This window comes from Theropithecus gelada, chromosome 10 (genome assembly GCF_003255815.1).
Source record: "Theropithecus gelada isolate Dixy chromosome 10, Tgel_1.0, whole genome shotgun sequence".
NCBI lineage: Eukaryota > Metazoa > Chordata > Mammalia > Primates > Cercopithecidae > Theropithecus > Theropithecus gelada.
The window spans coordinates 3,809,100-3,825,955 of record NC_037678.1 but is presented as its reverse complement, the minus strand read 5'-3'; the positions used below and the strand labels follow the sequence as shown (position 1 = coordinate 3,825,955).

The window sequence follows — 16,856 nt, the reverse complement described above, 5'->3', positions numbered from 1 at the left end:
GCTGGGTATGGCGTGTCTGGCTTCCCTCTGTTCTGGGCCGGCTCCGAGACGCGCTCAAGAGAAACCGGAATCAGACACGGGCCCAGCTCAGCTTCGCAATGTAGGCTCCACTGGCTCCTGGGAATCCGCTACCTGCAGGAAGGCGCCGCGGTCGGGTTGGGCTAGCAGGGAGCGACAGACTTAAGCAAACACGAAACCCAACCACTTCTGCTCCCTCCGCGACGCGTGTAACGTGGGTCGCGCGACGTCGCCCTTTAATGCGGTCGGGTTCTCGGAACGCTGCGTCACTCGCCACCTGGGACTTAGGCGGGACTTCCGGGCGCGCGTAGGCACAACTTCCGGAAGGAGGCGGAAGAGCCTCTCGGGTCTACGTTCCGGAGTCCCGGGACCAGTGAGGGGCCACCCGGGGCACAGGAAAGGGCCGCTGGGGGAGGGCCGGCTGCACTCGGGGTGTCTGGGCCGCGGGTCTGAGGGATGAGGAGGGGCCATGGCCAGCGACGGGGCCAGGAAGCAGTTCTGGAAGCGCAGCAACAGCAAGCTCCCGGGCAGGTGGGTGTGCCCGGGAGGGCCGGGTCGGGGTCAGGGGTCAAAGGTCAGGTAGCCGCGTTGGCCTCCTGGACTGCGGGCGGAGTCGGGGGTCTGGAGCGGGCAACTTGGACTCTGAGGAGACTACTGGGTGGTGTGATGGGCGTTGTGGGACTCGGAGGTCGGAGCGTGGGGTTTGGGGGTGACAGTGGCTGCACGTAGGATCGAGGCTTGCAAGGACGAGGAGGAGCTGTTGGCGTTTTTCCCAACACTGGCAGACTCCTTTCCGAAAAACTCCTGGGCTCCCTGGGGAGGCTGGAAGGAACTGATTCGGGTCATGCTGTGAAGTTTGGTGGAGTCCGGAAGCTGGCCGGGCTGAGGCCCCGTCTGCTGGGCAGATCAGTTTCTGCAGGGGGTGTGGTGCTTTTGACCCACTTGATTTGCCTCTGGTCTCTTGTGGGCTGCTGCTCTTGCCTTGAGCCTGCAAGAGGATTAGAGTTTCCCTGTGAGTTTCCCTGTTTCTGCTTGCTGATCTCAAAACCAACTCCTATATTGTGTTAGCAGAAAGGTTTTTTTTTTTTTTTTTTGAGCCTGGAATAACCTGGGTACACCCTAGATGCTATTACAGCTCCAGAGTCCTTGTCTGATTGCTATGGCGCTGAGCTCTGCCAGGGCCCTAGGGAATGAGACATTACCTGGAGGGTACCTAGGATAAAATCAGCCACTGGTGAAAACAGATCAGAGATAAGCAAACTTCAAGATTTCAGAACATAGTGTGTTCTGTTGCAAAGTTGAAGTCTGGAATGCTGAAAATTATGAATTGTGATATTAAAACAAGTCCGAGTAGAATCATTCATAAACACAGGAAAATGGTTTGTACTCCTGTTTCATAATAGACACTATCATTTGAGTGTTTGAATGATAACCTTTGCAATTTACTGCATCCAGTTAGAAAAGTTTACTTTTGGTGGGGTGCGGCAGCTCATGCCTGTAATCCCAGCACTTTGGGAGGCCGAGGTGGGCAGATCACCTGAGGTCAGGAGTTTGAGACCAGCCTGACCAACATGGAGAAACCCAGTCTCTACTAAAAATACAAAATTAGCCGGGCACGGTGGCACGTGCCTGTAATCCCAGCTATTCAGGAGGCCGAGGCAGGAGAATCACTTGAACCTGGGAGGTGGAGGTTGCAGTGAGCCGAGATTGTTCCATTGCACCCCATCCTGGGTAACAAGAGTGAAACTCTGTCTCAAAAAAAAAAAAAGGAAAGTTTACTTTTAAGAGTGATCTGGGAGTTAGCAGAGTGAGTTACTGACTGCTCATGGGTGACTTCGAGAATGAAGGGAGTCATCAAAGGTGGCCAGAGACCCTATTTGACTGTGCGTGATTCGAGAACAGTTAGAGCTTCCAACAAAACCAGTGTCAGGGTCCAAGATGAGTGAAGATTCTGGAATGGTGGTGAATAGGAGGTCCTGGTAGCGACAGGAACAAATGCTATGGAACATAGAGTCCAGGGAAGAGGAGCCACAGGACAGTGTAACTTTTATGTGTTACTTTTAGGTCTTAAGGTTTTGGTTCCTCATCAGCCTAAACTCTAATTCTTAATCAACTGAGATGTAAGAATAACAGAGCTGCTGTGTGGAGTTACAGCAGTGACTCAACCTTTGGATTGAAGCCTGTGGCCCTTGGTAACTTGTCCTTATACTGAGTTGAGTGGTGTTTGCCCCCTCCCCCACCCCCTGCCACCAAATTTATGTCCATCTGGAACCCGTGGATATGACATTTGGAAATAGGGTTTTTGCACAAGTAATCAAGGTAAAATGAGGTCATACTGGATGAGGGTGGGCCTTAGTTCAACAACTAGTATTTTTCTAACAGGAGGGAAATTTGTATACAGAGACACACACTCAGGGAAATGGCCCTGTGGAGACAGAAACAGAGATTGGAATAGTACATTTACAAGCCGAGGAAAGCCAGGGGTTGCTGGCAGCCCGCAGCAGCTGGGAGAGGCAAGGAAGGATGCGTACCTAGAGACTTCACAGAGAGCATGGCCCTGCTCATGACTTGATTTTGGACTTTTGGCCTTTAAAACTGAGAGAGAATAAATGTCTGTTGTTTCAAGCCATTCAGTTTGTGGTAATTTGTTATGGCAGCCACAGGAAACTAATACAGTCTCCAGTTTTCTTCTGTGTGAACCTGAGATACCAAAGACCAGCTTTCCTTTTCCTCTGACTTTGATGCTGTTCTGTGTCTCAGGCACTTTTGAGAGCAGCTTCCGTAATACCTTTCCTTTGTGAAGTTGGAGTCTTGGAGAGTTGTTTGAGGCTGTCACTGAAGAGGGCAGAAGAAGGAGAGGTTGGGTGCAGCAGGAAGGCCTGTGAAGCCTCTGTGTTTCCCATCCATCTTGTGGCTCAAGCCTCTGGCAGTGCCGCTCTTTCAGGTGGCAGGCTGGAACTCTGCCCTGAAGGAGGAGTCACAAAGTGATGCCCGTTTTCCTGTCAGTAGTGGTGATTGGTCATCAGCTGCATATTTATTTAGTCCACACCTACGCAAGCACAGTGCTAGTGGAGATCCTAGCCAGGTTCCTGTGGCTTTGGCAGCTCTTTCAATTGTTTCCCATGATGGTTTTCTTTGTTTTTTTGGTTTTTTTTTTTTTTTTTTTTGAGACAGTACCTCACTCTGTTGCCCAGGCTGGAGTTCGGTGGCACAATCTCTGCTCACTGCAACCTCTGCCTCCCAGGTTCAACCGATTTTCCTGCCTCAGCCTCCCAAGTAGCTGGGATTACAGGCGCCCACCACCAGGCCTGGCTGATTTTTTTTTCTATTTTTAGTAGAGACGGGGTTTCACTATGTTGGCCAGGCTGGTCTCAAACTCCTGACCTCAGGTGATCCACCCACTTCGGCCTCCCAAAGTGCTGGGATTACAGGCGTTAGCCACCGTGCCCAGCCTTTTTTTCCTCTTCTTTTTTTTTTTTTTTTGAGACAAGGGTCTCGCTCTGTAGCCCAGGCTGGAGTGCAGTGGCACAATCTCAGCTCACTGCTACCTCCACCTCCTGGGTCCTGGTTCAAGCAATTCTCCTGCCTCAGCCTTCCGAGTAGCTGGGATTATAGGCACTCGCCACCACGCCCAGCTAATTTTTATATTTTTAGTAGAGTCGGGGTTTCACCATGTTGGCCAGGATGGTCTTGAATTTCTGATCTTGTGATCCACCCACTTCGGCCTCCCAAAGTGCTGGGATTACAGGCGTGAGCCACCGTGCCCAGCCTTGTTTTCCTCTTTTTTTTTTTTGAGTGTAGCCATCAACTCAAGGAAACTCAGGAAGAAGACTACGCCTGCTGTACAGTGCAAGGCTAGTAAGGGATCTTGCAGATAGTTCAACTCTTTTTTATTTTTGAGACGAGTCTTGCTCTGTCGCCCAGACTGGAGTGCAGTGGTGCGATCTAGGCTCACTGCAACCACTGCCTCCTGGGTTCAAGTGATTCTCCTGCCTCTGCTGCCCAAGTAACTTGGGTTACAGGTGTCCGCCACCACGCCCAGCTAATTTTTTTGTATTTTTAGTAGAGATGCAGTTTCACCATGTTGGCCAAGCTGGTCTCGAACTCTTGATCTCAAGTGGTCCGCCTGTGTCGGCCTCCCCAAGTGCTGGGATTAGAGACGTGAGCCACTGCTCCCGGCCAGTAGCACAACTCAGTAATTCCTTATGGCAATAATGGCTAGTATTCATTAAACACTTAGCATTTGCTAGACACTGTTTTTGGCGTTTTACATGTTATGTCTGCTGGTGTTTTGCAGCAGACATGCTTGATCCTGCACTCCCTGAGGCAGTCTTGGTTTAAATCCCTGGGTTTTTCCCCCTTCAATGTCATGCTGAGAAGTGTAAGTGTTTTTGCACGACATCTAAGCCCTTTAAAACCTGGCTGCTCTCTTGCTTTGAGCTTTGCTCTCAGCTGTGCTGATGGACTGCTAGGTTCCTTGGCACACCATTCTGTTTGATGACCCTGTCACTTTCATGCTTCTGTATCTGACCAGAATGTTTTTTCCCGTCCCTTTCTCCTGGCTTAGCTTCCCCCCCACCCCCCACTTCTCAATATACACTCTCCAGCATACCTCCTGTTTTTATGCAGCCTGAACTAAAGTCCCCCTTTTTTGCATCAAACTCAGTGTTGTTGGTACCTCTGGCTTCCTGTTGTCCCTGGTATGTGCTTTTGCTTTCACTTGTGAGATGCACAGGTTTGGGAAATGTGTCTTTCTCATTCTTGCATTGTCAGTACCGATACATGGTGTTTATTCCAACCTATCTTCTCGATTAGCCTGGAGAGTGGGCGGTTTGGCCAGGGCTATACACTGCAGGAGAGGTGGTCTTGCTAGTAGACCTTCGGTTTATGCACACCCTGGTCCTTAGGTTACATGTTTGGCTGATGCTTTCCTAGAAACTTTGTTTCTGGATGAGCCAGGATGTGTCGTGTGGTAGACAGACCTCTGACTAGGAGTCGGGTGGTCCAGATTTTAACTTTCTTTTGCCAGTAGTGGTCTTCACCAAGTTACCTCTGTGGCCATCAGTGTCTGTATCTGTAGCACAAAGGGGTTGAATTTGGTTTAAGTAGCTATGGCAAATGGGGAGATTTCTTTGGCTTAGCACAGTTCTTTTTGATGAGGAAAGGATAGGCTTCTTGGACCAGTTTTGAGAATTTGATGATTTGCTGATCCAGCAAATATGTATTCAATCCATAGTATGTGTTAGGAACAGCCCCAGGTGCTGGAGATAATATTAGTGAACAAAATAGACCCAGATCTCTGCTCTGCAGAGCTTACAGTGCAGTGGGAGAGCTGGGTATAAATAACATAGCTCAGTTAAATGGAGTTATCTGTTGGAAGGTGACAGTTGCTATCAAAACAAAGCTGGGAGGAGGACTAGGTGGCTTAGTAGCAGGTGTGGTGGTGAGAAGGAGCCCTTCGCTGAGGTGACGTTTGAGGAAAGATTTGCACGAGGTGAGGGAACAGGCCAACCAGGAGGCTGGGGTAGAGCTATCCAGGCAGAGGGGTGAGCAGGTGCAGAGGACCCCCAGAGCGATGCTGGCGTGCTTGAGGAGAGGAGCTGGGGCCAGTGTGGGTCTGGCCGATAGAAGGGGAGAGTCAAGGGGTGCGTCCTGAAGGGTGGTGGGGGTAGAGTCTCGTGACTGCAGTGAAGATATGGACTGTTGTTTGATGCTGGCTGAATGGGGCACCTTTGGAGGGTTTTGAGCAGAGGAGTGGCATGGTCTGCATTAGGTTTCATGGGGTATCTTTGGCTGCTGTACCGAAGACAGATTGGAGGCATTGGGAATCGGGGCAAGGGCAGAAGCAGGGAGACCAGGAGGCCAGGGTGCTGCAGCATCCGGTGGCCACTGGTGGTGGCGGCTTGCACCGGAGTGGAAGCTGTGGTGGTGGCAAGAAACGGTAGGTGATAAGAATCCGAAGGTTTGACTGGGCACCGTGGCTCACGCCCGTAATCCCAGCGCTTTGGGAGGCTGAGGTGGGTGGATCACTTGAGGTCAGGAGTTTGAGACCAGCCTGGCCAATATGGCGAAACCCCATCTCTACTAAAAAATTAGCCGGGCATGGTGGCTGGTGCCTGTAATCCCAGCTATTTGGTAGGCTGAGGCAGGAGAATCGCTTGAACACAGGAGGCAGAGATTGCAGTGAGCCAAGGTTGCACCACTGCACCACAGCCTGGGCAACAGAGCGAGACTCTCACAGCCTGGGCAACAGAGTGAGACTCTGTCTCAAAAAAAAAAAAAAAAAAAAAAAGTAGAATCTGAAGGTTCAGTCTCTGACTGTCTGGGCTGGTTCTTTCCTGGGCCGCTGACTCTCTTGGCTCCCGATGGGCTGTTGCAGTTGGAATTCTGGCCACACTTCACTTTACATGCCAAGACAAAATCACAGCACACTGGGCTTGAGAACACAGGCAGTCTTTCAGTGTGGGTCTGATGTTTGCTATTTTAGCTCAGCTCTGCCTGGCAGGGTGTGCTCTGCTGACAGAGGGTATGCAGGCAGCTGGGGTATTTGGAGTATGACATTTGAAAGTGGCCTGATGGCGGCTGGTCGCTGTAGCTCATGCCTGTCATCCCAGCACTTTGGGAGGCTGAGGCAGGTGGATCACCTGAGGTCAGCAGTTCGAGACCAGCTTGACCAACATGGTGGAACCCCATCTCTACTAAAAATACAAAAAATAGCTGGACATTGGGGCAGGCACCTATAATATAATCCCAGCTACTCAGGAGGCTGAAGCAGGAGAATCATTTGAACCCGAGAGGCAGAGGTTACAGTGAGCTGAGATCGCGTCATGGCACTCTAGCCTGGGCGACAGGGCAAGACTCTGTTTCAAAAAAAAAAAAGTAAGTGGCATGGTGGCAAGAAAGGCCCAAATTGAACATGGCAAGGATGTGGGTGCTGGGGTAAAGCTGGAGCAGAAGAGGGTTCTCAGTGTTGTGGCTCTGACAGCCGTCAGCTTACACTGCCAGAGCCACGAGACGCCTGTGAGCAAATGAGACAGTTGGCTGAATAGGCCACCGTCCGTCCTCGCCGGAGGAGAGGCATTGTTGGGGATAATGAATTCATTCGGAAAACGTTTACTTGCTTCTCTCCTGTGCCAGCTGCCGTGGTGAGTGCTGAGCCATCCACGTGGCCCTTCGCGACTGGACGCCTGCCCCGTGAACACATGCACGCAGACTGTGGTGCCGGGCAGGTGGCAGTCCCGGGATGCTGGCAGAGAGCAGGGCCCTCAGTGGGTGGAATGGTCGTGTCCTCCTGACACAGGTTGGGCTTCTGCCGAGACCTGGCTGCAGAGGTCGGGGGAGAGTCTATCGGAGCCCCCCTCCTGCGGGGAGCACTTGACTGGGGAGGAGGGGCATGGAGGGTGGTGAGCAGGCTCTGGAGCTGCTGCCAAGGCCATGGTGAAGATCCGGGCTGTGGTCCTAAGAGCCATGAGAGAGTGTTGAAGGGTATTAAACAGGGAGGGCTGCGATACTGTGACACTGTCCATCATCCTTGAAGAGAAGGTGAGAGGAAGCTGGTGGGCTTCTGAGGAGGCCGAGGCCAGAGGCTGTGGGGTTGGAGAGGAGTGGGCAGGTTCAGGGTGTACATGGTACTCTCGGGATTCACTGATGGGCAGGGTGCTGGGGGTCGAGGTGATGTCCAGGACGCTGGCCTGAGGGGATGGGAGTGTGGTGGGCAGAATACTGGCCCCCTAAAGGTGTCCTCATCCTCATCCCTGACCCCTGCAAATATGTTCTGTTACATGGCAGAGGGGAATTCAGGTCACTAATCAGCTGACCTGAAATGGGGAAATTGTCCTGTTACCAGGCGGGCCCAGTGTAACCTCATGAGCTTTTGGAAGTGGTCAGAGACACGGTGTGGGATGGACTCCATCCATAGTGGCTGGCTTTGCAGATGGGGGAGGCAGCCACCAGGAATGTGGTGCGGCTTCTGGAAGCTGGGAAAGGCGTTCTGTGGATAGCTAACAGGAGAGCAAGGCCTTGCTCCTGCCCCCGCCAGGAGCTGAATTCTGTGGACAACCGGAGTGAGCAGGAAACGGGTTCTCCCCTCCAGCCTCCCGGAAGGAGCGCAGCTGGCCGACGCCTGGACTTCAGTGTGATGAGACCCACGCCGGATTTCTGACCTTCAGAACTTCGAGATAATGAATGCATGTTTTAAGTTGTGGTGATTTGTTACAGCAGCCGTGAAGAGTGGGGTACTGTGCCAAGGGATGTCCAACAGGGAGTGGTAGGCGGTCCGGCACCTCCCTCAGCAGTCCTGCACTTGGATGTGGCAGGAGTACCTTGGTCAGCGGCCTTGTGGGGGGTCACTGGGTAACCTCCACAAAGTATGTTTATTTTTATTTATTTTTTTTTTTTGAGACGGAGTCTCGCGCTGTCGCCCAGGCTGGAGTGCAGTGGCCGGATCTCAGCTCACTGCAAGCTCCGCCTCCCGGCTTCACGCCATTCTCCGGCCTCAGCCTCCCGAGTAGCTGGGACTACAGGCGCTGCCACCTCGCCCGGCTATTTTTTGTATTTCTTAGTAGAGACGGGGTTTCACCGGGTTAGCCAGGATGGTCTCGATCTCCTGACCTCGTGATCCGCCCATCTCGGCCTCCCAAAGTGCTGGGATTACAGGCTTGAGCCACCGCGCCCGGCCCACAAAGTATGTTTAAACCCAGGGGACTGAAGTCAGCTCGGAGGGTTCTTCCTGTGTCCTCTGTCCGGCTCAGGCCTAGGAACCAAATAGGGCCCTGCCTCTTTCCTCAGAATGTTGGCTGCTGCCTCGGGCCCCCTTGCTTGCTTGTGTTTTTATACATCTGTATTGCCTTGCTTGTGTTTTGAAGAGGTTGTTTATTGGGTAAGAACCCTCAGTCCTGTTTTCATGCTGGGGCAAGCCCCGGAGTTTTGTCCCGGCAGTGATCGTGTGTTCCCCGCCAGCTGGGTTTCTCTTCTTGTTTGTGAGTGGAGATGACCTTCCTGTGACGGTGGCCTCGGAAGCGCTGGTGGGTGAGTTTTTGCTGTAGGCGCAGTTCCTTTTCCTTGTTCCTTTCAGTGGTCACTTTCCGTGTTATTAAATGTCTTACTTTGTCCAGAAACATTTTGAAAAATAAATTGAATGTGAATCCTATTTCCTTTCTCTTACATATCTGTCTGATAGAGTAAATCTGGACTCTGGGTTAATTTTAAATGAAGATAAAAATGATTAAATAATCCCTGACAATTTTGGATTATTTATTTGTTTCTTAAGTAATGGGAGCAGGAGGAAGTACCCCATTGCTCCCAAGTGTTTTTTTTTTTTTTTTTTTTTTTTGAGACGGAGTCTCGCTCTGCCGCCCAGGCTGGAGCGCAGTGGCCGGATCTCAGCTCACTGCAAGCTCCGCCTCCCGGGTTCACGCCGTTCTCCTGCCTCAGCCTCCCTGCTCCCAAGTGTTTGTGAGGAACCGTGGGAGGTCATGGAATTGAGGAGAACGTGTCTTGGAAGACCACTTGTCTGTTTTTCTTTTTCTTTTTAATTTTTTATTTCCATAGACTACTGGGGAACAGGTGGTGTTTGGTTACATGAGTAAGTTCTTTAGTGGTGATTAGTGAGATTTTGGTGCACCTGAGCAGTATACGCTGAACCCAGTCTTTTATCGCTCACCCCTTTCCCACCCTTTCTCCCTGAGTCCCTGAAGTCCATTGTGTCATTCTTATGCCTTTGCATCCTCATAGCTTAGCTCCCACTTACAATTTTTTTTTTTTTTTTGAGATGGAGTCTCACTCTGTTGCCCATGCTGGAGTGGAGTGGCGTGATCTCGGCTCACTGCAACCTCCACCTCCTGGGTTCAAGCGATTCTCCTGCCTCAGCCTCCCAAGTGGCTGGGACTACGGGTGTGCGCCACCATGCCCGCCTAATTTTTGTATTTCTAATAGAGATGGGGTTTTACCATGTTGGCCAGGCTGGTCTTGACCTTGTGAACTCAAGTTATCCACCTGCCTTGGCCTCCCAGAGTACTGGGATTACAGACATGAGCCACCATGCCTGGCCGTTAGCTCCCACTTATGAGTGAGAACAGATGGTTTGGTTTTCCATTCCTGAGTTACTTTACTTAGTCTCCAGCCTCATCCAGGTCTCTGCGAATGCCATTAATTCATTCCTTTTTATGAATGAGTAGTAATGAATTAATGGCATTAGGCTGAGTAGTGTTTCATCATATATATACATATGCATATATATGTACACACATTACATACACACACACACCCCCCACAGTGTTTTTTTTGTTTTGTTTTTGTTTTTTTTTTTTGAGATGGGAGTCTCGCTCTGTCACCAGGCTGGAGTGCAGTGGTGCAATCTCGGCTCACTGCAACCTCCGTCTCGCGCCTCCGGAGTAGCTGGGATTACAGGCACGCAGCACCATGCCCAGCTAATTTTTGTGTTTTTACCCTGTTGGCCAGGATGGTCTCCATCTTTGGACCTTGTGATCTACCTGCCTTGGCCCCCCAAAGTGCTGGGATTATAGGCATGATCCACCGTGCCCGGCTACACCACAGTTTCTTTATCCACTTGTTGATTGATAGGCATTTGGGTTGAAAAGAAGTCATCTCTATTTTTCTTTCCCTGAACGGCCACAGTCTAGTGCGGCCTGCCTGTGGCTAGGACAAGGACAGTGTTCACGTGCAGGGGGCTGTCCTGGCTCTATGGCGTGAGAGTGACACCTGCCCCTCCTTTCTTTCTCTGGCAGGCTCAGGGTCTCTGCCCCTTCTCAGCTCAGCCCTTCACCCCTTGAACACAGGCCGTGGAGATCTGCATTGTGCAGTGTTTCTGGGTGCAGTGGGGAGCCCAGGAACAGGAGCTGGTATCCTGCCACAGGGTAGGGAGTGTCACCATGCGTGGCCCTGGGAGCGCAAGATGAGCCACCTTCATGGTTCTTTTTCCTGAGGAGTCCAGGGAGCGTGTCTGTGTGCGGAGCAGGCACAGAGCAGGTGTTCCCTGCAGCGCTCAGGTGCAGAGGGGAATCAGAACTGAGGTGGGGCCTTGGCATCACGCCCCATGCTAGGGATTGTTTGTGGAGTGCTTCCCTTGGGCCAGGTGTTTCTTTTTTTTTGGAGACAGAGTCTCGCTCTGTTACCCAGGCTGGAATACAATGGTGCGATCTCGGCTCACTGCCTCCCGGGTTCAAGCAAATTCTCCTGCCTCAGCCTTCCCAGTAGCTGAGGCTACAGGCTCATGCTGCCATACCCAGCTAATTTTTTTGTGTGTGTTTTAGTAGAAACGGGGTTTCACTGTGTTGGCCAGGCTGGTCCCGAACTCCTGACCTCAGGTGATCTGCCCACCTCGGCCTCCCAAAGTGCCGGGATTACAGGCGTGAGCCACCGCGCCCGGTGGACTAGGCACTTTACGTGCAGCCACCCATGTAATCCTCATAGCAGCTGGGGGTGGTACCGTGTGGTCCCTATTTTACAAATGAGGAGACTCAGAAGCTGAGTTACATGCTCAAAGCCACACAGCCCATAAGTGGCAGAGCTAGGGTTTGAATCTGAGAAATCTATGCCCTTACCCATCACAGCCTCATCCTTATCTCCTCCACGCCCAAGTGGACTTAACAGGTGCTGAAATTATTACAGAGAAGGCTGACTTGTTCACCAGGAATCTGATCCTTCTGTAGGCTGGCTTGGGTGGAGGTGGTCCCTGCGCCCTGGCACACATCCTCATGTTTGAACTCAGGCTGCCGCCTGCTGAGCTCAGCCTGAGGCCTGACTCCTCCAGGCGAGGGAAAACCACGCTTCCTGCGCTCGGCAGACTGCCGGGGATTCTTCTGGAGAGAGGTGAGCCACTTCTCCCAGGTCCCCCCGTGTTCTCTTCGCAGACACGAGGCGGAGGTATCAGGAGGCCCAGAGAACAGGGCCGCCTGGGCTCTTCCCATTTCTGGGCCCCGTGCTGTGGGGCACTTTCATTTTGAGTATCCTCAGACTTTTTGTTCCTCCTTTCTGAAATGTTTCCTCTTTTCTGGTGATAAACATGGAAATTCCACTCTGAGTGCTGTGGATCATGAAGGGCACGTAGCCCCCGCGAGTCCAGTTGCTTAGAATAGCTGTGGGTTCCCTTACTGAGTAGGAAGTGGAGGCTGAGAACGCCTGTGTTGTTACTGATGGCAGCCCCCCGAGGCAGGGCCAGGTGTTGCTGGGCGCCCTCTCAAGGCCCCAAGCTCCTAGGGGAGTAGGTTCACCCTCAGGCCGGTCCAAGGCAGAGCCCTTTCTGGCTTCGGGACCCCTGATATTTCTGGGCGCCCGACTGCATCAGCTCTGTTCCCACAGGTCCCTCCTAGGTGTTGTTGCTCGTAGTGGGTTCGTTTGAGCGCTGCCTCGCCCTCCGCCACCCTCTTCCTTCTCACGTGCGCTGTGTGTACCGGAGCCAGGCCGATTCCGATAGAATTTTTAAGTGTGCCGTGCAGCTCTCTCCACCTTGTACTCCTTGCTGTGCTGGTTTGAAATGGGCCTTCTTTTATTAAACATTTTTACTAAACTAAAAAATAAAGGCCGGGTGCGGTGGCTCACGCCTGTAATCCCAGCACTTTGGGAGGCCGAGACGGGTGGATCATGAGGTCAGGAGATAGAGACCATCCTGGCTAACATGGTGAAAACCCATCTCTACTAAAAATACAAAAAATGAGACGGGTGTGGTGGCGGGCACCTGTAGTCCCAGTTACTTGGGAGGCTGAGGCAGGAGCATGGCGTGAACCCAGGAGGCGGAGCTTGCAGTGAGCCGAGATCTCGCCACTGCACTCTAGCCTGGGCAACACAGCAAGACTCTATCTCAAAAAAGAAGAAAAAAAATAGGCTTGCTGGCTCTAAGGCTTTCACCTAGATGAGGCAAGTGATGTTCATTGCAGTCATCTGGATGAGCTCCTGATCCTTGGCTGAAAGCTGTCAGTGGCTCGGGATGTGTGGAGGGGCAGAGCAGAGGACCCCGTCTTGGAAAGGGGGCGAGTCCGTTGGTGTCACTGTGGCTCTCTCAGGGGTGGCAGCTCCTCCGTGAGGGCTTGGTGCCCCCACTGCCCTTCTTTTCACGTGTATGTGTTTGCGGCAGGGAGGCCAGCGAGTTGGCTGGGACTCCCTACATTATGCTGTTGGGTTCGGGAGTCAAGGGGAGATCCGGCCTTGCTTCTTTCCGAATTCAGAAGGGATCTGGGAGGAAGAAAGGTTCAGAGACAATCACGGTTTTATGGAATTTATGACAGGATTTTCCTGCTCACGTCTGGGGCCTTGGGAGTTGCTTTATCAGGGTGGAGGAAGAGCACAGTGTGCCACCTCTTCTGTTTTGAGACTGGGTCTGGCCGCTGCCAAGTTCTCAGGTTTATCGATGGTGCAGGAGGTGATTCCTGCATGGCCACAGCTGCCTCCTGGAAAGGGCTGGTAGAGGATTGTTGGCTGTGGGCTCCATTTTGTTTTCTTTTAGAATTAATCTCTATATTGAGTTAGTTTTGTGTTCCAAAACCAGTCACTAGAGCCACCGTAGCAGCTTGTGCGTCAGCCACATGTGCCTTCCTAAGCCGTCATGCTTTTCAATAGCTCATAGAAAAGGCCACCTTAACAGCAGCTTGGGAGCTTTTAAGCGGGTGTTGTTACCTAGCTAGGTTTTGTCGTGAGAAGATGTCCTGTATTCTTGGAACTTAATTCCTTCAAAGATATGGTATGCCTTTAAATGCTTAATCGTTCAAGTGTTTGCATAGTGAGGAAGAGAATTAAATGTAACAAGCAGTTATGGGATGCGCTGTGTTTGCACGCGAGGCCCTGGGGTGCGTGCAAAGGTGAGCCTGGTGTTACTCCTGCTACCGAGGGACTTCCGTTTGCTGAGGGAGACAGACCAGCCGGGAGCTTCTGCCGCAAGGATGCTGGTGCCAAGCGGGCCGTGGAGGGGCCAGGAAGCCCTGTGGCAGCATGGGCAGGGAAAGGGGAGTTTTCACTGAGGACATGAGATGACATTAAAGTGGACTTTGAAGGTTACCTGGGGTGTGGGGGCGTGTTCTGTAGTCAGGGGCTGCGACAAGGCCTTCTTGGCACAGGGTGGCTTGAACACAGCCCAGGTAAGGAGGAATACAGGGTGTGTTTGGGAACCTGGTGAGTCGCTGGCTACCTGAGAACAGAGGTGGAAGGAGTGGACACAGCTGCGGCTGTGTGGTGGGATGCAGGTGAGGGTCAGTGTTCAGGATGGTGGCTGCAGGAGTTTTGGCTTCAGGCTGTTTTGTGTTTGGAGCTAGGGAAGGTTTCTGAGCAGGGGCCACCTGATCAGACCTCCTGCTACCATTTATTGACCTCTTACTGTGTGCTAGAGACAGGGGCTCAGGTCAGGGAGCTGACCCGAGATTGCACAGGTAGGACGAGGCCGGCCGGGAAGTAGGGTGAGAACCATGGCCATGGGGAGGAGAGAGAGAGAGGAAAGGGACTGTCCGGAAGTGTTTGCAATTCATTTAGTTCAGTAGATATTCAAAATGGACCCTGTGCCACACATTGCAAAAGGTGGGAAAAGAGAGCCCTCCCGAGAGGGGGTGTGTGAGCCGGGAGCGGCAGGAGGGCGCTGCACAGGCCTCATGGGACCTGAAAGCATCCGAGTTCTTCCCCAAGGTCTGTAGAAAGACCTTGAAGGATGTTCAGCTGGGGAGTGACCCGTCCCCTGATGGGCACAGGACGGCAGAGCTGAAGCCAAACCCAGGGGCAGCTGGTGTAGCCATTGTGTTCTTCTTGGGAGGAGGGGATGGGCCAGGGCCAGGGCTGATGGACAGAAGAGGAGGGATGTGTGGGAGGTTTCCAAGGTGACCTAGAGGAAGTGGAGACTTGGGTGGGTGGTGTTCTTCAGGGAGGAGACGAGGCTGACCCTCATGTTGGTGGATTGCAGTTCTGGAGGTGGTCACAGGAGATACATGGGCAGAATGAGAGAAAATGGAGCCCTGATTTAAGTCAGTGGGAACAGAGCGTTTTCTTTTTTTCTTTTTTTTTTTTTTTTAGTATAGGTCTGCCCCGTGCAATATTTGGGACATATATAAGAAACTCTTTATTTACCTAAAATCCAAATTTATTTGTTTATTTATTTTATTATACTTTAAGTTCTAGGGTACATGTGCACAACATGTAGGTTTGTTACATATGTATACATGTGCCATGTTGGTGTGCTGCACCCATTAACTCGTCATTTACATTAGGTATATCCCCTAATGCTATCCCTCCCCGCTCCCTGCCACAGTAGGACCCGGAGTGTGATGATCCCCTTCCTGTGTCCAAGTGATCTCATTGTTCAATTCCCACCTGTGAGCGAGAGCATATGGTGTTTGGTTTTCTCTTCTTGCGATAGTTTGCTGAGAATGATGGTTTCCAACTTCATCCATGTCCCTGCAAAGTGTATGAACTTGTCCTTGTTATGGCTGCATAGTATTCCATGGTGTATATGTGCCACAAACAGGGTTTTTGACGCCAGGACATAGGCCAGTGAGAGCCAGGGGCTGCCAGGAGAAGAGGGCTCGAGGGAGAGGTACGAGGCAGGGACCAGCACGTTGTCTATTTTCGTGTGACTGGTAGAGAGTGATGTTGTCCAAGGGTGGGGACCGAAGAGTGGGTATGGTGAGTGGCCGGTGGGCCACAAGTGACTTTTGTGGGGGACCCATTGACATGAGGTGGTGGATTCGTGGCTGAGAGTTGGCAGTGGTTCTGCTTGGAGGCACGTGTTTGAGAACCATTTACTCGGGTGGAGGAAGGCAGGAGAGAGCATGATTTTTCATAGGAGAAGAAAGGAGGACTGAGGACTTGGCTTTGGGGAGCAGAGTAGGGAACACACAGAAGAGTCTGGGGCATGTGGAGAGGCTGGCAGGAGGCAGAGGAGGGAGCAAGAAGAAAGATCTCAGTGTGGTGAGTCCCGAGGGGAAGCCGGGCAGGGCCAGGACTGAGTGAGAAGCAGCAAGAAGGAGAGAGGGGGAGTGGGACTCGGTGATGGCTGGCTGCCAGGATGGCGGAGCCGCGCGGGAAGTCATGCATCACTTGGCGACGGGGACGCCTTCTGAGAAATACGTCCTTAGGTGATTTTGTCCTTGTGTGAACATCACAGAGCGCGTTTATACAAACCTAGGTAGGGTTAGTATGGTGTCGCCTGCTGCACACCTGGGCCGTGTGGCACCGTCTGTTGCTGCGAGGTTACACGGTGTCGCCTGCTGCACACCTGGGCTGTGTGGCACCGTCTGTTGCTGCGAGGTTACACGGTGTCGCCTGCTGCACACCTGGGCTGTGTGGCACCGTCTGTTGCTGCGAGGTTACACGCCTGTACAGCATGGTACTGTTCTGAGTACTGCAGGGAGTTGTCACACAGTGGTTAGTATTTGTGTATCTGAACATCTCTGAATATGGAGCAGGGATAGTACAAATACAGATAAACGATGAAGTGGCATGCTCGTGTAGGGCGGCCGGTGTGACTGGCGCCCGCAGGACCGGACGTTGCTCTTGCTGTTGGTGGGTTGGTGAATGGAGGGTGAGTGAACGGGAAGGCCTGGGTCGTCACTGTGCATTGTGTAGACGTCCTGACCACTCTGCATTTAGGCTACGCTAGATTCATGAAAACACCTTCTTTCTTCAGTAGTTAATTAACCTTAGCTTGCTGTGACTTTCAAACTTCATAAACGTTTTGATTTTTTAAAAACTTTTTGACTCCTTTCTATTATGACATAGCTTAGAACACAAATACATTGTACAGCTGTACCAAAATTTTTTCTTTATATCCTTAGCTTTTTTCTCTTTTTAAAATTTTTTATTTTTTACTTTTTCAGCTTTTTGTTAAAAACTAAGACACAGACACA

General features: G+C 51.8%; 1 protein-coding gene across 3 annotated transcripts in view; it reads left to right on the top strand.

Annotated features, from left to right (window-relative positions):
• Positions 1–321: 321 nt before the first annotated feature.
• TBC1D22A (TBC1 domain family member 22A) overlaps positions 322–16,856 on the top strand; it is a 408,925-nt gene continuing 392,390 nt past the window's right edge. Inside the window, exon 1 of one of the 3 annotated variants that reach the window (XM_025398760.1) lies at positions 322–549. In XM_025398760.1, coding sequence (XP_025254545.1) covers positions 488–549 — 62 coding nt within the window. In that variant the 5' untranslated portion in view covers positions 322–487. The remainder of the gene's footprint in view (positions 550–16,856) is intronic. The other 2 variants (XM_025398762.1, XM_025398761.1) reach the window with 2 other exon arrangements.